We start from the raw sequence: 24675 nt of genomic DNA on the forward strand, positions 1-24675 counted from the left end.
ACCCCTCGAGCCCTCGAGCTTGCTGCGCCATTTCGATAAGATCATGGCTGGCCTTCTACCACAACTCCACTTTCCTGCCCTATCCCCATATCCCTTGATTCCGTAGGTGTCCAAAAATTATCGATCCCCGTCTTGAATATACTCAATAACTGAGCCTCCACAGCCCTCTGGGGTAGAGATTACCAAAGATTCACCACCCTCTGAGTGAAGAAATTTCTCCTCATCTCAGTTTTAAATGGCCGACCCCTTATCCCAAGACTATGAGCACTAGTTCTAGACTCTCCAGCCAGGAGGAACAGCTTCATGTTTCCGGGAACGTTGGCTTCTGGGCATCAATGTAAAAATCACGTTGATGGCCGGTACACGTGGCTGAACAGGTGAAGCAAGATACGGCCTGGTAGTGGGCCTTCTGCCCGCGAGGTATTGGAAGAGATTCGATTGTTTCATTAAACCACAGCTTTCACACACACAATCCCATTGACACTGAATCCACAGATTGACCAATGGACTGCATTAGAGACACAAACAAGTATAAAGAGCCGGACCTCGATTATGGAGGGCGGGGCAGAAGGGGGTGGTTGGGGGGAGGGGGCATTGGGGGTGGGGGCGTCAAAGCAAATCCAGGATCCAGGGGAGAGAACGGGACATAACTCATGGCAAAATAAAATTGAGAGAGGACAACGACAACAACTTGCATTTATATAGCACCTGTAACGTAGGAAAAGGTGTTGAGACACTTCATAGAAGCGTTATCAGACCAAAATACGTCCTCTCATCCGACACTCCTTCTAAGGCTCAATCTTGAAGGAGGCTGAATGAAAGTAAATCTCCATTAAAAAAAAGGGTGGAGAATAAATGGATTTTAGTCCGTCAGTTAACCATTTCTTCAGAACTATTCTAGCCTGGCATTGTTGCAACTCCAGTTTCAAATGGATAAAATAATGAAACGTTTGGAAAACCACGATTGACAAACTCTTGCTATTGTTTACAGATCGAACAGGACTGACTTGTATAGACAAAATAGAAAAGTGCCAAGAGGCTTACCTCCTAGCGTTTGAACACTACATAAACTATCGCAAACACAACATTCCACACTTCTGGCCAAAGCTGCTGATGAAAGTTACTGACCTGCGGATGATTGGAGCTTGCCATGCCAGCCGCTTCCTCCACATGAAGGTTGAATGTCCCACAGAACTCTTCCCTCCGTTATTCCTGGAGGTGTTTGAGGACCAGGAAGTGTAGGCCCGACTGAAAACTGGGAAACAAAAAACAAACAAAAAAAAAAAACAATCACCGGCTAACTGCCTGGCTTTATGTCCATTGTGGATCATTTTGTCTATCTAGACTTGGTCGAAACTCAAAGAACCATTCCATTAATGCGGGTACCAGTTGCAAATATTTTGTAAGTCAACGTAAAGTGTCCCTTGATCCTTGTGCTCTGTCTTGCAAAGGAAGATCGTGCTGACTAGTTGTGCATTGCTGCTTTTCCGCTGATTATATAAACAGCCAACTCCAAAACAAAATGGCCGACGGTCCCATCTTCACAAGTTCAATTCAGTGCAACGTGTTCAGTGGTTTATCGTGCAGCAGAAGCATTGTTCTACTTTTGATCGCCACTGTGCGTCGAAAACAGCCTCAGATTATCACCGGTGTCAACATTTTTTTTTTACTTTCAACGGTTAAGAGGGAGAACAGAGAGAGAAAGAAAGTTAAGGCATGAACGGCCCTACCTCAGTGTCACGTGGGAGGAACTGCAACACGAGCAGGAACGGGAGGGGATGAAAACGCTGCAGAGGGGTGTTTACAGCAGATTTCCAGTCGGTTTGGCGAGCGCAGGAGAATCTGTTTGCCTGCAGGCGAGGCCGGGACGCCGGCATGCCTGTCTGCAATCCAGAGCCGTTTTCAACGGGAGAACTAACGAAGGCATCTCCGTGCAAAAAAAAACCTCCCGGCTCTGCGATCCTCCTGGTCCTATCAGCACTGAGGCCTCCTTTGGTCAGGCGAAGCCTCTTAACAGCGCAGAGCTCATCCGTGCAGAGCGAAACCTGCCTTGTATGTTTTTTTGACAAAAGAGCATGGTCAAAAAGGACCAGAAAAGGAAGGGGAGGGGAAAACAGAAAAGTGGCAGACAAGGTTCCCAGGCTCAGGAACGACAGGGGAATTGACTGCCCAAGCACATTGGAGTAAAATGCATCAGTAAAACCTGACGGAGACAAATAATGTGTTATTTCGGTTTAATATGTGCCTGCCAGGGGAAGGCGAAGGGAGTTTAGTCCCTGCATCCCGAGCCTGAGTGGTTTCCTTGGTAGCCCTTTGGTTAACCCTTTAGTGGCTATTTCCCCGGTGACATTGTTTTTACCACACTCATACCCTTTACATTTCTCCTCCTGTTGAAAGACACAACTATATAAACCGCAGAAACCCCATGTTCAAGATCTCTGGCAAACTACAAAAGGTCGTCTTTTGAAGGCATGACGTTAAAATCATCTCTGTTTAATTCTCTCACTTTCCTCTGGCAGTGCATCCATTGTCAAAAACTAAACAAAAAAACAAACCAGTGTTAAATACAAGAGACCTTGGAAGTTTGCAAAGTTCTTGCGCGCAATCAGTGACCTCATGTTTAGATGTTAGTCAGTGATCTACAAATACACAACTGAAAGTGGGGAGCCAGGTGCAAAGGGTTGAACAATTTGCACCAATCATCATTAACTAGGAATTCATACTCCCTGTTTTATATCCTTAAAAAACTATGGTGCTTTGCATCCACCAGTTAGAGGATGCAGCTCCCGGTTCTGTGTCTGTTCGGTAAAGCTCGCCAAAGCCTGCGATATGAGGCCTTAACTCATATCCTAATATTAGAGGATATCGTGCAGAGGTGTCTCCAGCCCAGGCCACTTATATTTCTTATTTGCTGCTTTTATCATGTTTGAAATTTGTGGGCCATGGGGACATGTGGAAAGAGCTATTTTAGCACTGTTTCCTCACTGGTGGAAAAGTCCTGAATTGGAACGCCAAGATGTGTTAGCATCAGCAACTTGGGTTAAGTGCAAATAAATTGGAGCATGGATTTAAACTTTGGATATGTAGCTCCCCCAACACCATGAAGACAATAAGCTTGATCAGTCCAGCAACTTTGGCTGTTTCAGTTCTGTGCGATTTGTGAATCGCGGACTATGAACGACAGGCTCACTCCCGTGATCAGAATTTGCTGTCTAGAGAATTTGGGTACACCCCCTTCCCCCCCTCCACCCACACCCCCTTCCCCCCCCTCCACCCACCTTCCTGGACAATCACAACAGCCACCTTGTTCTACATTATTAGAAGGTTTTCTCAAATATCCGCATTCTACTTGAATACTCATTAATGAAATATTTAAACCAGGGACTTATTTTCATGATACATTTTATCGCTACATGTAAAACTGTACATTACCAAAGGGCTCAAATGCTCGACCCCCAATAACACTGCTGCTAACTACTGACAGAATAAGGCCACTCAAGGGTTAACAGTGAGATTTGAAAGTAAAATGAAGGATCTACTCAGGTACAAATTGAATATAATTTTTAAAAGTATATATTATAGATAAATATTTCATTTGGAGGTGTAACGGGGTTTTGGAAACTGAAACCATGTTTATTTTTTATTACAATGTGAATATGCCCCTAGTGTAAAAGAGAAAGATTTACATGTGTATAGCACCTTATCACAGCTCTGAGCACTTCACATGCAGTTAATTACTTTGATGTGACTGCTGTTGTCTAAGCAAATGTGGCAGCCATTTTGGCCACAATAAGACCCCACAAAAAGCAATGAGGTAAACTTATTATTGGTGGTGTTGGTTTGAGGGAGCAATGTTGGGCAGGACACTGGGAGAACTCTCTCCTCTTGTTCAAATTGCACCGTGGGATCTTTAATGCCCACTTGAACAGGTAGACAGGGCTTCCGTTTGACGTTTTATTGAAACAGCACCACCTTTATCACTGGAGTGTCAGCTTAGACCATGAGCTCAAACTCATGGTACGGAGCTCATAGCCACAACCTTCTGACCCAGAGTCCTAACAATTCTCCATGTTAATCGCAATGGCATTTTGTACGTGTTTGGTTTTCGTGAAGATAATTTAGTAACAAGTCCAATACGGCTAGCACTTTTAAAGTGAAATATTTGTACAGGTTAATTTTAACCCTTTGAGAGCTGAATGGCCTTTTTACCTTTTAAAATGTACAGAATTGTTTGTGTACATAGAACATCTATAAAATAAATATTTACTGTAACTCTTTTAATCATTAAAATTCTAAACTGGCGATGGGAAATTCTACAAAGCTCTACAATATTTGTAACATCTGTAAAATTAACTTTATATTTTAGTCCATCGAGTTAGCATTCCTAGAACAGGGTTTTACGTGATGGGAATTTGCACTATTCTATTGTACGTGATTTGTAAAATCTACACCAATATCCACTCATGGGTCAGTTAGCATCTGAAGGAGGAAAATCATTTTTCAGATTTCAGACAGTGAGCCCTTTAGCACACTCTCTGTCCCGACGGGGAGACACAGCTGAATTGCTAACTTTTTCCTCTTTCCGATGCTGACCAGCTCGCTTTGCGTTCCCAGCATTTTCTGTTTTTATTTCCAGACTAATTTCAGGCTCTTTCTTTTTCTCCATACAGTTCTGGGTAGATTTGGTGCTGAAAGGCTATTGGAATTTGCCTAACGGCAGCTGTTCCTGGTCTTAGTACTGACTCTTCCACCAGGAGTGGCATCGGCTTTCTCACTGCCCTGCCGCCATGCAGATCCCACCACTGAAGCTTTTTTTTCTTTTAAGGACCAGTTTTGTTTTTTTGTCTCATCCTTTTCCCGAGGTTTCCGCTTTTTTCTGACCCCGGCAGGTTTTGTTCGACTGATCCTATTTTCCAGGGCTAGCTCTTTAACAGCAAGTTGGATTTATAAAGCGCTTTTAACTTGGATAAACATCCCAAGGTGCTTTATACCAAGGTGTAATCAGACAAAAATGGACGCAATTTCACCACATCCTTTCAAATATTTGTCCAACTCTCTTTTAAAAGGTGTTATAGTCTCCGCTTCAATAGCCACTTGTGGTAAAGTGTTCTACTAACCCTGTGTGTGAAATCATTTCTTCTAACTTTCCTCATTTTGCTCGTGATAATTCTGAGTCTATGCCTGAAGCATATACTATAAGGGCAAGTGATTTATTGCAGCCAAACTTTAGCAATTGGGGAATGCTATTTTTGCTTCTTTGTTTCTCATTTCAGCAACATTTTAGTTTTAATCAGCAGTGTGATTTAACACGCCAGTGTCCTGCAACTCCTAGCCTGCCTGACAGTGAATGAAGGCAGTAACAGCTGCAGTTACAGTGAGTTCCACCCGGTCGCAAGAGGCGTGCTTCATTCCACTCATTGTCACTTTTGGGCAGGCGCAGGGTGTCAGACATTTCGAAACCCGCCTATCGGTTAAAATGAAAGTGACTGCGGGTAGAGAGACTGAGCGCAAAGGTGGTCCTGTAAAAGGATAATCATGGCGCCCCAACAAAACGCTTGCCCCGGTTACAATATATTGCCAAAAATCTATTGAGATAGCTCCCACTACTTTTGTAAAGTCCGTGCCATTTTAAGTCCAGCTTGGCTGAGAAAAAAGGTGATAATTGAGCAGGGTGGTTGCCACATTGGTTGCATAAATGTGGTTGATGACCCAAAGCTTCATTGCAGCTCCTAAGTTCATTATTGGTCCTCATCCTCTCCATTATATAGAGTCTGTTTCTTGTGTTCTCCAAGTGTTTGTATCTACCAGTGGATTGCTGGGTCATTGTTAACTATTCTGAATCTTTGCTTTCGTACTGTCCAGAACAGATGTGTTTCCTACAGAACCGCAAAGTCCCTTTGTTACCTCGACAGGTGTCGGGTCCCTTTCAAAGCTTCTTGCAGTGAGATCTGCTTCCTGGATACATTTTTGAATTTCCTAGCACAGTTTTGTTCGTAAATAAAGCTTCTGAGGCACAACTTTCCCACCAAGGCCTAACTCACTATCTCAGTGCACCATCCATCTGCGACATAACTGCTGACTTCGTAGGCTGCAGTGATGGGGTGTGCTCAGTGAGTTCGAATAGAAATCAAACATCGTTTTTTTTTGGATCACCAGCATTAGTTTTTACTTATCTCAGCAGTGGGATGCCTCAAAATAATTCTGCTGGTGATGTTGGAGACATGCAATCCAGTCTGTGGGTTTCTCTCTGCCACTTTGAATTTCTCATAGAAACATAGAAAATAGGTGCAGGAGTAGGCCATGAGTTCATGGCTGAACATGCAACTTCAGTACCCCATTCCTGCTTTCTCACCATACCCCTTGATCCCCCTAGTAGTAAGGACTTCATCTAACTCCTTTTTGAATATATTTAGTGAATTGGCCTCAACAACTTTCTGTGGTAGAGAATTCCACAGGTTCACCACTCTCTGGGTGAAGAAATTCCTCCTCATCTCGGTCCTAAATGGCTTCCCCCTTATCCTAAGACTGTGTCCCCTGGTTCTGGACTTCCCCAACATTGGGAACATTCTTCCTGCATCTAACCTGTCTAACCCCGTCAGAATTTTAAACGTTTCTATGAGGTCCCCTCTCATTCTTCTGAACTCCAGTGAATACAAGCCCAGTTGATCCAGTCTTTCTTGATAGGTCAGTCCCGCCAACCCGGGAATCAGTCTGGTGAATCTTCGCTGCACGCCCTCAATAGCAAGAATGTCCTTCCTCAGGTTAGGAGACCAAAACTGGACACAGTACTCCAGGTGTGGCCTCACCAAGGCCCTGTACAACTGTAGCAACACCTCCCTGCCCCTGTACTCAAATCCCCTCGCTATGAAGGCCAACATGCCATTTGCTTTCTTAACCGCCTGCTGTACCTGCATGCCAACCTTCACTGACTGATGTACCATGACACCCAGGTCTCTTTGCACCTCCCCTTTTCCTAATCTGTCACCATTCAGATAATAGTCTGTCTCTCTGTTTTTACCACCAAAGTGGATAACCTCACATTTATCCACATTATACTTCATCTGCCATGCATTTGCCCACTCCCCTCACCTATCCAAGTCGCTCTGCAGCCTCATAGCATCCTCCTCGCAGCTCACACTGCCACCCAACTTAGTGTCATCCGCAAATTTGGAGATACTACATTTAATCCCCTCGTCTAAATCATTAATGTACAGTGTAAACAGCTGGGGCCCCAGCACAGAACCTTGCGGTACCCCACTAGTCACTGCCTGCCATTCTGAAAAGTACCCATTTACTCCTACTCTTTGCTTCCTGTCTGACAACCAGTTCTCAATCCATGTCAGCACACTACCCCCAATCCCATGTGCTTTAACTTTGCACATTAATCTCTTGTGTGGGACCTTGTCGAAAGCCTTCTGAAAGTCCAAATATACCACATCAACTGGTTCTCCCTTGTCCACTCTACTGAAAACATCCTCAAAAATTTCCAGAAGATTTGTCAAGCATGATTTCCCTTTCACAAATCCATGCTGACTTGGACCTATCATATCACCTCTTTCCAAATGCACTGCTATGACATCCTTAATAATTGATTCCATCATTTTACCCACTACCGATGTCAGGCTGACCGGTCTATAATTCCGTTTTCTCTCTCCCTCCTTTTTTTAAAAAGTGGGGTTACATTAGCTACCCTCCACTCCATAGGAACTGATCCAGAGTCAATGGAATGTTGGAAAATGATTGTCAATGCATCCACTATTTCCAAGGCCACCTCCTTAAGTACTCTGGGATGCAGTCCATCAGGCCCTGGGGATTTATCGGCCTTCAATCCCATCAATTTCCCCAACACAATTTCCCGACTAATAAGGATTTCCCTCAGTTCCTCCTCCTCATTAACTTTTTAGTGAGAAAGTGCCCGAGAGTATAACATGGGATCCGGTTTTGTATTCCCAACTTTTAAGCTAAAATTTGAAAATTGACAATTGCTTCCTCGAGAATCATTTGGTACACCCACCATGATCAGTTATTCCAGTCGGGTTGCTATCATTAGCCAAGTCCAAAACTGAATGTGTGCGGGGGCGGGGGGTTAGGACTAGGACTCAAATTCTGCAATTCGCTCAATTGTTGACAAGAATTCATTGAATACCTTAACAACAACAACGCCTCCACATCACAATTCTCCTCGAGTTGTTTTGTAATTTCTCCTGCATTTGTCTCACGAGGGATGGGAAGGTAGAACATTACCTCAGTTTTACAGATTGGCGTGCAGTTTGTATTTTGCCAATTCCCGCTTAAATAACAAAAGGGTTTGAAAGTGGACAGTGGGCAAGCTGAGACTGTAGCAATGTCTCGCTGGCTGCTCTCTGACTAATCTTCGGCCTCCTCTGGATGGAGACTGAAGGGACTCTAATTGCTGCGGGAGGAACAATTAAGCTTTGTAAACCTCGGCACGGACGACTAAAAGGTTGGATGTAAATGGTTCTTGGTACTGAACCGCTCTGTTAGCTGCACAATAATATGAAAGGCTGCAAAGAATTCTCCTCAAGTCGCTTTGTCATTTCTCCTGCACTTGACGCTTCGTATGTTTACATGTTGTTGAAGAAAGAGCAGCACTTGTAGGCAGGAGAAGAGCCTGCCTCACCCGCGGTGTCACCCATATCCGCGATGTCACCCACATCCGCAGTGTCATCTGCCCCTCCCCCCCCCCCCTGCGAGACACACTTGGCCGTGGTGGCAACAGGGCTCTAAAGCAAATGCTCGAATTGACGACAGTTGCAGAGCTAAGTCCCTCTTTAAATGATGTAGGAAAACATGAAGGGGGGAGGGCGTATACTCGGCAGGTTACGGCGTTAGTTTTTTTTGTTTTAAAAAGATATACTTTATTCATAAAAAAATTTGTCACGATACATTTGAATACTGTCAAAATTCAGTACAATACATTTGAATACGGTCAGCAAAGCAGTACAATACATTTCAATTCTGTCAAAAATTCAGTACAATGCGTTTCATCATTCAGTACAGTACATTTCAATACATTCAAAATTCAGTCCAATACAATCCACAAATTACATTGCATAAAATACTGTACAAATTAAACGCAGTACATGGTACTCAATTTATAGAGCCGTTTACATTTCAACATTTACATACACATAGAACCTGAGGGGGGGGTGTTCTATGCTGGTTCCAGCCCCTCAGTGTACAATGGTGGGAGGTATTACAGAGGCTGAATGCAGTAAGATAATTTCATTGGTCTCGGGCATGGTGAGGCCACGAGGTGTAGACTTTTGCGAGCTGCCAGAAAACAGAACAAAGCCCGCTTTATTCAAAAGATACCTTTCTGAAGAGATTCTGCCCATCACAGGTGGAGCTTGGGGGCATTGGCCGTGATTTTTTTGTCGCTAATTAACATGATGTCGAACGGTTTGAATGTGATTGGTTTGAAGGGAGACTCCTTCGAGATAGTCACTTCTTTAAAAGAGATGATCAGGTAGAGGTTGCTACTCATCATCATAGCCAGTGCCTCGGAGTCGAGGAAGACTTGCTTCCACTCTAAAAGTGAGTTCTCAGGTGGCTGTACAGTCCAATACGGGAATTACAGTCTCTGTCACAGGTGGGGCCACAGTGGTTGAAGGAAAGGGTGGGTGGGGAGTCTGGTTTACTGCACGCTCCTTCCGCTGCCTGCGCTTGTTTTCTGCATGCTCTCGACAAGGTGCTCAGAGCCCTCCCGGATGCTCTTCCTCCACTTAGGGCAGTCTTGGGCCAGGGACTCCCAGGTGTCGATGGGGATGTTGCATTTTATCAAGGAGGCTTTGAGGGTGTCCTTGAAACGTTTCCTCTGCCCACCTGGGGCTCGCTTGCCGTGTAGGAGTTCCGAGTAGTTGCTCCTGCAAATAGTGTAGCATCTTTCTGTGCAGTTTTTTAATGGAGGTGTTGGTCCGTTTATTGGTTAATTGACCCAGCGGACGGAGAGACATAATAGGGACGGGTTAAAGTGCTCATTCACCAGTGGTAGTTGTAACTCTCATTGTCCTCCAGCCATAAGGAGCCATCGTTTACACGCAGCCCACTTAGAACAGTGAAGAAACTTGTATAAAATCCTTTAAAACAATGGAAAAATTACAGCGGGAAAAGATTCAAATCAAAAGATCCACTCCTTTAGTTTATTCATACTGTTATAGAACAAAACTGTCACATGTACTTTGTTTATCCATGTTTCTCCTCTCCCCCTCACAGACGCTCCTTCCATACATGTGCAAGTTGTGAGTAGTGGTAGGCTATTCAACTACACGGGGCATCGCCAGAAGTCTGATCTGGCCGTCACCCGACATCCAATGACCAGCGAGCAATCCTTCCTGATAGCATCCCTGCCCCTCCCCCAGCTCAGGGAGACCCTTCCACATGCCAGCCTGAGGGAAGACAGTTATCCACCCATTGTGCTGGGGATGGCACAAGTTGCTCCTGTTATCAGGGGCAGTCAGTGTGTGACCCATGCTTTAATCCTCATCAGAGCTTCTTCCGATTGGCCGAGACACGAGGCGGGGTGGGGGGGGGGCGTATTTTAACCCCCAAAAATGGGTGGGTTGGTGTCAGGTGAGAGGTTAAAGAGTTTAAAAACTGAATCCCGCCTGCTTCCGGTTTTAATGGGGGCGGGATTACCAGCCCGCTCCCAGGAGGCAGGACGCAATTTAAATATTATAATGAGCCTGGCGTGCCTCATGGTGATCCACCTTTACAAATTTAACAGGTTCCCCGAGCCTTGGGGAACCCAGCAACTAAAGGAAGGCGAAGACTGCTGGATCTGGCGTCCCAGCCTCGCCCACCCCCCGCGATCAGACCCCCATCCCCCTCGAGGCCTACGATCACCCTCGACAAGGCCCCTGAGGCCTCCAATCACCCCAGATCTCCCCTCCTCGAAGCCTCCGATCTCCCTCTCCCCTCTCCTCCCTCAACAGGGCCTACGATCTCCCCCACGAGATGTCCGATTTCCCCCTGAACTTGCCCCACCCCCACTCCACCTCCCCCATCCCCCTCCCGAGGCCTACCTCCAATCTCCCCATGATCAGCCTCCCCCCACCAGCCTCGCTGCTCCTCCAGCCCGCAAGCACTCCCCAACCCCCGACGCTCCTCCGGCTCCCGAACACCCCCGCCCCACCCCCCCTCGATCCCTCCCTCCCTCCTTTCCGTGGCCTAGTGCCACAGGCCTACCTGCTCATAGCCAGCCAGTCTCTCCATCTGCTTGGCCGCGGGCAGGAAACAGAGGTGTCAAATGTTAATCAAGCCCTGCCATTAAATTCGGCAGGGTCTGTGGGAAACCTATTCTCCCGGGATTCCTGACTGCTATCTAGCCGTCCCACTCCCGACCCGCCTCCTGATTAAAATTCCAGCCACACTGTCAGTTCTTCCCCCACCACCACTGCCCCCTCAGGTAGACACTTCTGCTATCGGCTCGCCTTGCTCAATACAAGACACATCTCAACTATGGTACATTAGGTCCAAGTGTCAGGCCGACCCAGGACAGGAACCCAAGATCACGTGATTACGCATTGTGCGTAGGTTTATTTCAAGTACAAAAAGTTAGTGTGCAGGTACAGCAATTAATCAGGAAGACAAATGGAATGTTGGCCTTTATTGCAATGGGATAGAGTATAATAGCAGAGAAGTCCTGCTGCAATATACAGGGTATTGATGAGGCCACACCTGGAGTACTGCATGCAGTTTTGGTCTCCGTATTTAAGGAGGGATATACTTGCATTGGAGGCAGTTCAGAGAAGGTTCACTTGGTTGATTCCAGAGATGAAGAGGTTGACTTATGAAGAAAGGTTGAGAAGGTTGGGCCTGTACTCATTGGAGTTCAGAAGAATGAGAGGTGATCTTATTGAGACAATGAGGGGGCTCGACAAGGTAGATGCAGAGAGGATGTTTCCATTCATGGGGGAATCTAGAACTAGGGGGCATAGTTTTAGAATAAGGGGTCGCCCATTTAAAACTGAGATGATGAGGAATTTCTTCTCTCAGAGGGTCGTAAATCTGTGGAATTCTCTGACCCAGAGAGCTGTGGAGGCTGGGTCATTGAATATATTTAAGGTGGAGATAGACAGATTTTTGAGCGATAAGGGAATAAAGGGTTTTGGGGAACGGGCAGGAAAGTGGCATGTTCTTATTGAATGGTAGAGCAAGCTCAAGGGGCCAGGTGGCCTACTCCTGCTCCTATTTCTTATGTTCCTAAGTAATATGGATATTCATTTTGTTACAGGCCCATATTACAGAGGTAACACAAAAGTAGTCATCAGGAAAGCTTTGATGTGGACAGGGATAAACCTGTTGACATTGCAACACAATGCATCTTCTCCATGGTAACCTTGTTATTTAGCCGCACATTTCTCAAGCAATGTGATTTGGAGACAGTACTCTTTGTGGTGACCGAATGCCACCATAGTGTGCAATGTATATACACTGCAGTCCAAGGCTGTTATATAACAAAGGAAATCTGAAGTAATGTATTGATTACTAGCATACGTGTACAGCCTAGAAACGACTGGTTGTGATAATTAGTGTGTAAGCACATAACACATTTGTTTGACACCATTGAAATAGTGAATGTCACACAAACGCTTTAAGCACTCGTACACGAATATCGCAAGCAATGCTCAGCAGGTTTATGTCACTACCCTGTGTAGGGTTTGTGTTAGCGTCCATAACTATTTCTAGTTTCTTGGGCTGTGAGGGTGAAATTCTGCCTTTGATCTTCCTGGCACAAAGCACAGGATTCAGGCACACACCTGATTTGTGATCCTCATGTTGGTCCATCCATTAAATGAAGGTCCCCACGAATTGAGTGTGCCTGAATTCTCAATATATGTTCCCGCTATGCAAAAGGTGGAAGTTTACTCTCTCATTTCTGCTTTTCACAAATCATCATCATCATCATAGGCAGTCCCTCGGAATCGAGGAAGACTTGCTTCCACTCTTAAAAATGAGTCCTTCACAAATAAAGAGTTAAAAGCCGGTGGGTTGTAGAAGGAAGCTAATCAACATGCCAGAGTGCCTAATAATTAACTTCCGTTCAGTGGGAGTTCCCTTGTGTTAATGAATGTAAGCTGGCCGGTCAAGACCACCTATAATGAATTTGTTTCCATGTTTCTGAAGCACTTAAATTGTAACTGGCAAATGTTTCATTTATTCAACTGTGTGTGGTCCAAAGCTTGGTTATGCAAGAGTGACAAAGGTCTTGTGATGGCTGTTGTACAGTCTGGCTCATAGAGAATATGACATACCCCTTTATTAACTCAACCCCTGCTGTCAGCCCATATGGGACCCAGTCCCCACTGCCAGCCTGCCCTGCTCTGACCTGATCACTGCTGCCAGATCAGACCCAATCCAATCCTTGACATCAACCTACACCTGACCCAATCCCTGCTGTCCAGTCCAGTCGCTCCCAGCAGGCCAGACTGACCCAATGTCTTCTATCTAAAGCAATCCAATCCTTGCTGGTATTCCAGATGACCCATCTTTTGAAGTTTATTGGTAGTTGTACACCTGAGGCTAAGGTGATGTAAGGGTTGGGAAGCAAAGATGGTTAAATCCCTGGTAAGTTAATGGTGTGTATCTGGGGAGGAGGGAATGTGTCAAAGTCCCTAATGGTCTCATGGAAGAGAGTGATCTGACTAAATCTGAAAATAAAAAGCATTAATCAGTAAAAGTAACCATGAAGCTGATAGATTGTCGTAAAATCCAACTATTTCACTAATGTCCTTTAGGGGAGGAAACCTGCTGGCCTTACCTGCTGTGGCCTATATGTGACTCCAGACCTACACCAACGTGTATGACGCTTAACTGCCCTCCGAGTGGCCTAGCGAGCCACTCAGTTATATTAAACTGTTACAAAGAATCTGCAGCAGTTCAAGGAAAAGACCCACCATCATCTCCTCGGGGCAACTAGGGATGGGCAATAAATGCAATGACGCCCACTTCCCAAGAAGAATGTTTTTTTTAAGTTGGCATGCATCAGTTGGTGCAGCTGTGCCAAATTCTTGGCTGGTAAGCATCAGGGTTTATGGCTCATTATAGACCACTCCCCACTTGGTCATTAAAACGTTTCATCAGAACCAAACGTACTGGTTCAAACACCTTGTCGTGGTGTAGGCACTAAAATTCATTGATTTATAGCTTTACAAAATGAACACTTACAACTTCATCTCCCTCATATGATCACCTTCTCCATACTAACAATGGTTGGCAGATCAGCTGTAGGTATTTACAGTATTTCATTATCTGACTTGTCAGCGGAGGTCGGCTCAAGTCCTGTCTCGAGCAGACATCAGCATGGGTCCTGGCTGGCAGAGGTGACCAGCTTGGGCCTGGGTGGGTCCTGACTGGCAGCGGGAGTTAAGTCCGCAGTTAACACATTTAAGTCAAGCTTGTATTTACTTTTCCATTGAGCCTGGAAAGGAAAATATGTCCCTTGGCCAGTGGAGTATTGGTCTTGCAAATAGAGGCTGCAGTTTCCCAACTGTGTAGTCACCGCCTCGATTTTCATGACTAGAAAACGCACAGGTGGAAAATCTCAGCCAGAGAATGAAATCTCAGCCCTGACTGACATAATCACCAGCCCTTGTTGCTAGATCGTTCCAGTTCTTTGGAGTTGACACTCAGGGAGTACTTCATCTCACTGTGGGCTGAAGGGGGATAGGGGGTGGGGGGGTAACTGGTATTCTGAAGAAGCCGTATTTTCTGTCAGCTGTTCACTGATGACAGCCGTGGCGATGTCAACAGCACAGACTCTCCAGAGCAAGCACAATGGTGAAAGGCGGCTGAGAAGATAAATTGGGGGGCGGGGGGTGGGGGGGAGGATGGTCTTGCACTTTGTGGATCTGAAGGGGATTTTGTGTCTGAAGTGAAGATGGCAACAAACTGAGGTCAAAGTCAATGTCCCTGAGATGAGAAGAGGAAGTGACCTCATATGTTCAGTCGATGAAATGACATCACTTCCAAAGCTGACATGCTTAAACTGTGGAACAAGCACGACCAAGGAACATAAGAAATAGGAGCAGGAGTAGGCCATATGGCCCCTTGAGCCTGCTCCGCCGTTCGATAAGATCATGGCGGATCTGATCATGGACTCAGCTCCACTTCCCCGCCCGCTCCCCATAACCCTTTACTCCTTTATCGCTCAAAAATCTGTCTATCTCCCCCTTAAATATATTCAATGACCCAGCCTCCACAGATCTCTGGGGCAGAGAATTCCACAGATTTTCAACCCTCTGAGAGAAGAAATTCCTCCTCATCTCAGTTTTAAATCGGCGGCCCCTTATTCTGAGACTATGTCCCCTAGTTCTAGTTTCCCCGATGAGTGGAAATATCCTCTCTGCATCCACCTTGTCGAGCCCCCTCATTATCTTATATGTTTCGATAAGATCACCTCTCATTCTTCTGAACTCCAATGTGAATAGGCCCAACCTATAAGATTGAGAAAGATTCTATTTTTGTAGAAATTCTGTTTTTAAGCTGAATTTTTTGTCAGTGAACAGTGGGTCAGAACAGGAAGTGATGTCATGGGTACGGCCTTGTCTCCAGAAAGCACCTTGAGCTGTTCTGCTATTTGCCACAAACCATATCTGGAGCAGGGGCAAAGGAAAGCACCAAAGTGTCATTAACCATGAAGAACAAAAGAGAAAAATAACCTGCTTTTAATTTTATGAATCCCCGATGACCCTTTCCTCACTTGCCCTGTGGGATTTTAACCCGCCGAGCTGGAGAACAGGATAAGATATTTTGCTTTCAGAAGAATTATTTCAGTAACTTTTGATGAACTTGCCAGAAACCATTTTTTTTTTAAGGAATAACTGGGAGTAATTGTTCTGGAAATGCTAACTAAAAAATCATTAGCATTCGTTAGTCAGGGAATGAATGGGACACTTTGTCTACCTCCAACAGTAACTACACAGCTCTTTATAATTTATTGTTCCCATGTAAGATGTCATATTTCCACCTGCCAGGGTGATGTTTCCATTGTTCCCAACGTCCCGGAGAGGTGAATATGATGAGAGAGACTGATGTTGTCAGATTTTCCTCCCTTTGTGGTAATCTGGATTGTTGCCATGGAACTTTCTAGTCATTCATGTGGCTTGGGACTTGCAGCTCACACGCAAGTTGTTTGTTGGAGGAAACCTTGATCCTTTATAGTTTTTGGCCAGACTCGCAGAAGGTGAAAGGGCAACGCTTGTGCCTCTGCTAGCCTGGCGTTTCTCCGCTGGATAGAGAGGCCTTTTAGCCCTTTTAGAGTTAACTGTGGTCTCCCCATCCTCTTCCACCCCCAGGACGTTGTTCCGAGGATAGTTGAGAAAAAGGTGAACTTCACTTCATTTCGGTATAAATTCTGATCTCTCCCAGGGGGTGAAGGAACTTTATTCAGAACCTAGTCCAGCGGTGGGCCCTCCTGGCAGGGTGAAGAGAGCTGCAGTCTTCTCCTTTGGCCTGGATTGGCAGATCCCAGAACTGAAAGGATGCTGTTGGGTTCGAGTGCACCACTCAGTCCCTCGAGAAAGTGGTGTAGTCAACAAAATAGTGGGCCGACACGTTTCACTTCTTCAGTGTAGGGTGACATAGGAATGTATTTGGGGGGCTGGGGGGTGGGGGGGAAGGTCGGGGGAGGGCGTGAATGACCTAACGTTACAATTTGCTTTATTTCACGGTACACCAACACTCCCAAGGTTCAACTAAGGCTTGTGCAGTGCAGACAGGAAACCCGATCCAAACAAATTGTGGCCGTGCTTTTGACTCTCTTCACATCTGGTTGAACGAGAGAGAAAAACAAATCAGGAGGCCACAGTCTACATGTGTGGTGCGGTTAGTGAGCAGCTAATGCTGTAGTTTAGGTAGAGCTTTATTTGTCGTCTCACTTTAATATTGATAGGGATTCACAAAAAGCACCTCGGGGGCCTGTGCAGTGGGTGAGCAGGCCTTTCCTATACCCAGCCCACGACAGCAAGCCCAGCACAGCTCCACTTAAAGGGTGGACAACACCCACTTTCCTTTTTTTTTTGGAAACTGGGCAGTGTGCCTCCCGTGCAAGGACCTGGGGCCACGTTTTGGTTCTGTTCGTAAGAAGAATTTTTTTTGTTTTTTTAGGAACAGGTCAAGGCCTTTGGGCCCAACAAAAACTGTACCATTTCAAGCTTCTTTTGTCTGCAGCTGCTGGCCTGTTTGTAAATGTGCTACTTGCTTATCGCAGGCCCTGCCCAGTGTGGTGTTCTTTTTCTGTAATTATTGCTCATGAAATGAGTCTGTGTTCCTTTTTCCTTCACTGTGATGTAAATAAGGTAATGAAACTGCTGGGAGGAGAAGGCTGCCCTGTGCAGGTTCCCGCAATAAAGATTGTGTTGTGTGTCACATAGCTTTGGCTGGGAAACATTACTGAAGCTATTGACAATCACTGAGTGTGTGTAACGTGCGATGAAATCTTTGTGTATGGCTCGGATTTTAAAGGAAGATATTTTTATGGTTAATTGTTGCTGATCTATTTTACTATATATATTTATGTAATAAACATGTGACGGAAACATTATTTTTCCCCCTGTGACTTAATTCATTACCTACAGTACGTTTAAAAGAAATAACTTGCATTTACATAGAGCCTTTCCTGACCTCACGGTGTCTCAAACTGCTTTCCAGCCAATGAAGTACTTCTGCTGTAATGTAGGAAACGCAGCAGCCAATTTGCACACAGGAAGGTTCCACAAACAGCAATGAAATAAATGACCTGATAATCTGTTTTAGTGATGTTGGTTATGGGACAAACATTGGCCAGGACACTGGGGAACAACTCCTCTGCTCTTCTTCAAAATAGTGCCAAGGGATCTTTTACAATTACCCGAGAGGGCAGACGGGGCCTCGGATTAACATTTCCTCCAAAAGACGGCACCTCTGACAGTGCAGCACTCCCTCAGCACTGCACTGGAGTGTCGGCCTGAATGATGTGCTCAAATCTCTGGAGTGGGGCTTGAACCCACAACCTTCTGAGACAAGAGTCACGGTTGACACATCAAAGATGTTCTCTAGTAAATTGACGTCAGGTGAGGACAGATTAGGGGCAGGTGTGATGTGTCAAATAACCTGCTGAGGTTCATGTTCTGGGATTAGTTGTGAAGGAAGTCTGTTTGTGTCCGTGGATCTGTACCCAAGCGAGCAGCCTTCTGGAAGAGGGAGAAAAACTGGAATGCATACAAACAAAATAGAAATGCAATAAAACCACTATTACGTTTAGATATACATCAGATTATCAAATACCCTTTTATCATTTAGGTGAAAATAAAAAATCTTTTTATTCTCTGCCTTTTCCTCTTAGTCGAGCAAGATAATAGATGTTCACGCACCTTCTGGGGCCAGCAACCTGATCCAATCCCATTCTGACCCGGTCTCCAGGAGGCATGATGTTGCTTGCTTGGGAGAAACAGGGTGACTTTGGACCTAGGATTCCCAAAGTTCTCCACCACTGAGGGTATCGCTCATCTCATGTCTGGGACTGTTGATGGAGATTGGTTTGCCATGATTAGTCAACAACTCCGGTCGTGTTGTATCATGTGACTACCAGGATGGTTGAAGGAGAACTAGGTGGACCGTGGTCTTTTCTCATCTAGAAATTCCAGTGGCAGCCTTCGGAACAAAGTTCCTTCTGGTCTGTATCCCTCCATTCAGTGCCACCTCGATGGTGTGTGGGCCTGACTCTTCCCAGCCGGTAAGTCACACTCACCCATTCGGACTGACAATCATTCCTATTGGTTTTTCATTGAATCCTTCTGGTTTGTATCACACTTAAAAATAAACACCGCGCCATTTCTTCACATCCTTGGGATTAACCCACTGCTCATTGTGTCACAGGGGATCTGTCCAGCAGAACTTGCATTTATATACAACCTTATCACATCCCAAATCACTTCACATCCAATGGATTATTTTTTTAAATGTTCATTGACAAACTTGGCAGCCAATTTGCACACACCAAGTTCCCTCAGCAGGTAAAGGAGATGAGTAAGCATTTGTTTTTGTGGTGTTGGTTGAGGAACTGGACACTGGCAGGACTCCCTGCTGTTATTTGAATGATGTCAATGGGATCTTCAACATCCACCTGAAAAGGTAGACTGGCTCTTGGTTGGTCAGCTCACCCAAAAGATGGTACCTCTGACAATGAAGCATTTGCTCAGCACCGCACTGGAGCCCGGCAGCCAGGCTTTCAGCTGCCTCGGCCCTAAACTCTGTCATTCTCTCCCTAAACCTCTCTACCTCTCTCTCCTCTATCGACTGCCTCTTTGACCAAGTTTTTTGGTTACCTGTCTTAATGTCTGTCTATGTGGCTCGGTGTCAAATATTGTCTTGTAACGGACCTGTGAAGCACCATGGGATGTTTTACCAAGTTAAAGGTGATATATAAATGCAAGTTGTTGGGGCTTGTACCCATAACGTTCGAACTCATCATAAGCAAAAGCACCAGCGCATGACCAAAGCTGATGCTTGACAACAGTGGGCAGACTCCCTGCTCCATGGGTGTATTGAAAACGTAGAGTCTGAGTGAAGGAGCTGGTGAGCAGGACTGGGTGTGCACCAGGTGTAACCACAGCCTCTCACCCCCTGGTATAATAGAGAAGCAGGCCTCCAGTTAATTACTGGCTCCAAACCTGCTTCGCTGATAAACAGGTGGCGAGAAGCAGAGCATCAGCACTTTATAGCGTGCTCCAGATTGAAACTGAACTGGAAAATTACCCTTACAACTGCCCTGGGATCGGCAGCAATTTGTGTTGAGTGAGTTGAGTCCCTTGCCCTGGTGATCAGAAATCTCACTCCTTACAAGTTGATTGATGTTCAAAGCCGCCCTCTCCACTTGCAATGGTAGAGTCAGTGCTTTGTGCCACAGGGCAGCTAATTAACATCATGTTAGTCTCCGGAACTGATCTTCAGTGAGTGCCACTCTGCAGGTTACTGCCAGAAGGGCCCAAGGACCAAAGGAGAATGTTCTATCAGGCAGACCAGGTACAATCCACCCGCTGTTCTTCTCAGCATTCCATCTCCCCTGAGGAACAATTCTACGTGTTTCTCATTGCCCTCATCCCCCAAAGCTGTCAATCTAGACTTCCGAATATCTGTAGCCCTTGTACTATTTATCCCTGCCACCACTGGTGTTAAGATTCTGTGGGGTTTTTTAAATCATTATTTTTCTTTTCAACAGTTTTACAGCATTTCCCGTAAATGGATTCTGTTATAGTCCCTGTTATAGTCTGGAGCCTGTACATTTTATGTGTTCTGCCCTTTCAAAGGCGGCTGGGCCCAAAGTCCAGGGCCCAGGGCTGATGTTTACCCCGAATGCCACAGACTCTGTTCTGGAAGTTACATCGACTCTACATGTAGAATATCGAAGCATTGATCGGAGCTAATCCATGCTGCACTAACAACACATTTCAAATTTAAAATCACAGAGAAACATCTGAATTAGGATTATGATTGGTTAATACACTGCCCAATCAAAAATGTTCTTTGCAAAGTCAACCAAGATTTAATTACCCTTTGGAATGTTTTGTGGATGATAAATAGTCATTTTCACTACACAGGTTGTTGCAGTCAAAGCCTCCATTTCTCCTCAATTCCTTACTTTGTTGGTAACTGGTCAAGATTAATCATAGAATCATAGAATGGTTACAGCCCGTCGAGCCCGTGCTGACTCTCTGCAAGAGCACTTCAGCTAGTCCCACTTCCCTGCCCTTTCCCTGTAGCTGTCATGTATTCAATCAACTGTTATTGTAACCCATGTATAAACTGACCTAAGTTGTACACCGTGAGAACACTCACCACTAGGTGGAGAACTTGTGGGAGACACTCCTAACCTGGACTTTCAGGTATAAAAGGGGAAGCTCCACCCATCTTCTCCACTTCAGTGCTGGCTAATAAAGGTAACTGGTCACAGAGTGACATTCTCTCTATCATGGGCCTAGTGTGCATTTGTACTGTATAGTAAGGACATATTATTGGCGACGAGAAACTGGGATTTAAACCACACGAGCATGGCCACTAGCAGCACAGACGAGAGGTATTGTGTTGGTGATGATTGGGACGATTTTATTGAGAGACTACAGCAAAGTTTCGTCACTAAGGAATGGCTGGGACAGGATTCGGCCGACAAACGCAGGGCTCATCTCCTGACGGTTTGTGGATCCAGGACGTACTCCCTGATGAAGGACCTTCTAGCGCCAGAGAAGACAGCGGACAGGACTTTTGAAGAGCTCAGTAAGTTGATCGGGGAACACCTTAAACCGGCGAGCAGCATGCACATGGCGAGACACCGGTTTTACACGCACCGGCGGCGAGAAGGGCAAAGCGTTCCAGACCTCGTGGCAGATCTCCGGCGACTGGCGAGCCGATGTATGTTCCCAGATACATGCAGAGCGGAGATGCTGCGAGACTTTTTTATTGAGGGCATTGGGCACGCTGGGGTTTTCAGGAAACTGATTTAGACCAAAGACTTGACCCTGGAAACGGCAGCTTTGATGGCCCAGACATTTATCTCAGGGGAGGAAGAGACCAGAATGATGTTTGACAAAAATCTTGGTTTAAATGCAGCAAATGGACAGGGAGTCAACATTGTTAACACGGCACACAGTTCTCTAGGCAGACAGGGGCAATCGGACATATCCGAGCATGTAGTCGAAGCCAAAGGGGGAATTCAACAGAGACAATGGCTAGCTGAACAGCGATTCATGCCATCGCAAGGGACAATGCGGCCAGTAATGGGGCCATCAACACCTGTCAATGGTGCGTTTAAGGACAGTTACAAAGACAGAGACGATCGACTGGTAATGGACCTTTTGTTTCCAACAACGGCTCATGTTGTAAGTGTGGAGGCAAACACACAGCCAGAGCTTGCAGGTATCAGCAATACACCTGCAGAAATTGCAACGTCAGCGGTCACTTGGCACGTATGTGCAGGAAGCCTGCAGCCAGATTGATGTACGAGGAGGACAGGCCCGATGTAACAGGCCAAATAGACACTGGGGGAAATCGCTGGAAGCTGAAGTTCAGCGAGTTCATGTGGAGCACATATACAGTTCATACACCAGGACGCCACTGATAATGATGAAAGTGCTTCTCAATGGCATCCCAGTATCAATGGAGCTAGACACGGGGGCCAGCCAGTCCCTGATGAGTATCAAACAGTTCAACAAGTTGTGGGCGTCCAAGGCCAGGAGGCCAAAATTATTGTCGATTGATGCACAGCTATGGACATATACAAAGGATATCATTCCGGTGCTAGGCAGCGCCACGGTAATGGTGACCCACAAAGATTCGGAGAACGGGTTGCCACTCTGGATTGTCCCGGGGGACAGTCCTGCACTGCTGGGGAGGAGTTGGCTTGCTGTCATGAACTGGAAATGGGGCGATGTCAATGCAATTTCTTCTGTGAAGTGAATATCATGCTCACAGGTCCTGGACAAATTTGACTCACTATTTCAACCTGGCATTGGCACGTTCATAGGGGCCAAGGTAGTGATTCACATAAACCCGGACGCCAGGCCAGTACACCACAAGGCCAGAGCGGTGCTGTACGTGACATGGGAAAAGTTAGAAGGCGAATTGGACCGCCTGTTGAGGGAAGGCATCATCTCGCCAGTCGAATTCAATGACTGGGCGAGCCCGGTTGTGCTGGTGCTCAAGGCGGATGGGTCGGTCAGGATATGTGGCGATTACAAGGCCACCATCAATCGGGTGTCACTCCAAGACCAGTGCCTGCTACCAAGAGCGGAGGACCTCTTTGCGACACTATCCAGGGGCGAACTTTTTTCAAAATTGGACCTGACCTCAGCTTACATGACCCAGGAGCTGGCGAGTGAGTCGAAGAAGCTGACCACCATCACGACACACAAGGGGTTGTTTGAGTACAACAGATGTCCTTTCGGGATTTGCTCAGTCGCCGCGATCTTTCAACGAAACTTGGAAAGTCTCCTCAAGTCGATTCCAGGGACGGTGGTTTTTCAGGACGACATCCTCATCACGGGTTGCGATACTGAAGAACGCCTGCACAACCTGGAGGAGGTGCTACGCAGACTGGACCAGGTAGGTCTGTGACTGAAAAAGGCGAAATGCGTCATCCTAGCTCCAGAGGTAGAATTCCTGGGGATGAGGGTAGCAGCAGACAGGATCAGACCTACTGCGTCCAAGACGGAAGCGATCCAGGGAGCACCCAGACCCCGTAACACGACGGAGCTGCATTCGTTCCTGGGGCTCCTGAACTCTTTTGGGAACTTTCTTCCCAAATTGAGCACGCTGCTAGAGCCGCTACACGTGCTCCTACGCAAAGGTCGCGAATGGGTCTGGGGGGACAGCCAGGAAAGGGCTTTTGATAGAGCACGCAATTTGCTATGCTCCAACAATCTGTTAACGCTATATGACCCATGTAAGAAACGTGTGTTAACGTGCGATGCGTCGTCCTATGGTGTCGGGTGTGTGTTGCAACATGTCAATGCCAAGGGTCACTTATGCCTCCAGAAGTCTGTCCCAGGAAGAAAGGAGCTACGGGATGGTAGAAAAGGAAGCGCTAGCATGTGTATATGCGGTAAAAAAAATGCACCAGTACCTGTTTGGCAGGAAATTTGAGCTGGAGACAGATCACAAACCCCTAACGTCCCTTTTGGTAGACAACAAGGCCATAAATGCAAATGCGTCGGCCCGCATACAGAGGTGGGCACTCACGTTAGCCGCCTATGACTATACAATTCGGCACAGACCGGGCACTGAAAACTGTGCCGATGCACTCAGCAGGCTCCCACTAGCCACCACCAAGAGGGCAACCGAGCATGCTGCTGAGATGGTCATGGCTGTTGAAGCTTTCGAAAGTGAAGGCTCACCTGTGACAGCCCGTCAGATCAAAGTCTGGACAAATAGAGACCCGCTATTGTCTCTAGTCAAGAAATGTGTCCTGAATGGGGACTGGGCAGCCACGTACAGGGCATGCCCTGAGGAATTTAAACCATTTCACAGGCGCAAGGATGAACTCTCAATTCAGGCCGATTGCCTACTGTGGGGAAACCGCGTAGTCATGCCCCAGATGGGCAGAGAGGTTTCATCAGAGAACTCCACAATGGGCACCCGGGCATTGTCATGATGAAGGCAATTGCCAGGTCACACGTTTGGTGGCCAGGGATAGATGCTGACCTGGAACTTTGTGTTCGCAGGTGCAACACGTGTGCCCAGCTGGGCAATGTGTCCAGGGAAGCCCCCCTTAGCCTCTGGTCCTGGCCCGCCAAGCCATGGTCACGCATCCATGTGGGCTACGCAGGTCCTTTCATGGGGAAAATGTTTTTGATTGTAGTAGACGCCTACTCCAAATGGATCGAGTGTGACATTCTCAATTCAAGCACATCCTCTGCCATGGTAGAAAGTCTACGGGCAATGTTCGCCACCCACGGTCTACCGGACATCTTGGTCAGTGACAATGGCCCGTGCTTTTCAAACATTGAATTTTAGGACTTCATGGCTGGAAATGGTATCAACCATGTCAGAACGGCAACGTTCAAGCCGGCCTCAAACGGCCAGGCGGAACGAGCAGTGCAGATAATCAAACAGGGGATGCTCAGAATCCAAGGGGGTTCCCTACAAAGCCGCTTATCATGCCTCCTGTTGGCCAATAGATCC

At 46.4% G+C, this 24675-nt stretch overlaps 1 protein-coding gene across 2 annotated transcripts in view; it reads left to right on the top strand.

Moving 5' to 3' along the window:
- LOC139233774 (thyroid hormone receptor alpha) overlaps positions 1 to 4295 on the top strand; it is a 483608-nt gene extending 479313 nt beyond the window's left edge. For both annotated transcript variants that reach the window (XM_070864283.1, XM_070864282.1), the window contains exon 10: positions 992 to 4295. In XM_070864283.1, coding sequence (XP_070720384.1) covers positions 992 to 1242 — 251 coding nt within the window. In that variant the 3' untranslated portion in view covers positions 1243 to 4295. The remainder of the gene's footprint in view (positions 1 to 991) is intronic.
- The last annotated feature ends 20380 nt before the right edge of the window (positions 4296 to 24675 follow it).

This window comes from Pristiophorus japonicus, chromosome 21 (assembly GCF_044704955.1).
Source record: "Pristiophorus japonicus isolate sPriJap1 chromosome 21, sPriJap1.hap1, whole genome shotgun sequence".
Classification (NCBI taxonomy): Eukaryota; Metazoa; Chordata; class Chondrichthyes; family Pristiophoridae; genus Pristiophorus; species Pristiophorus japonicus.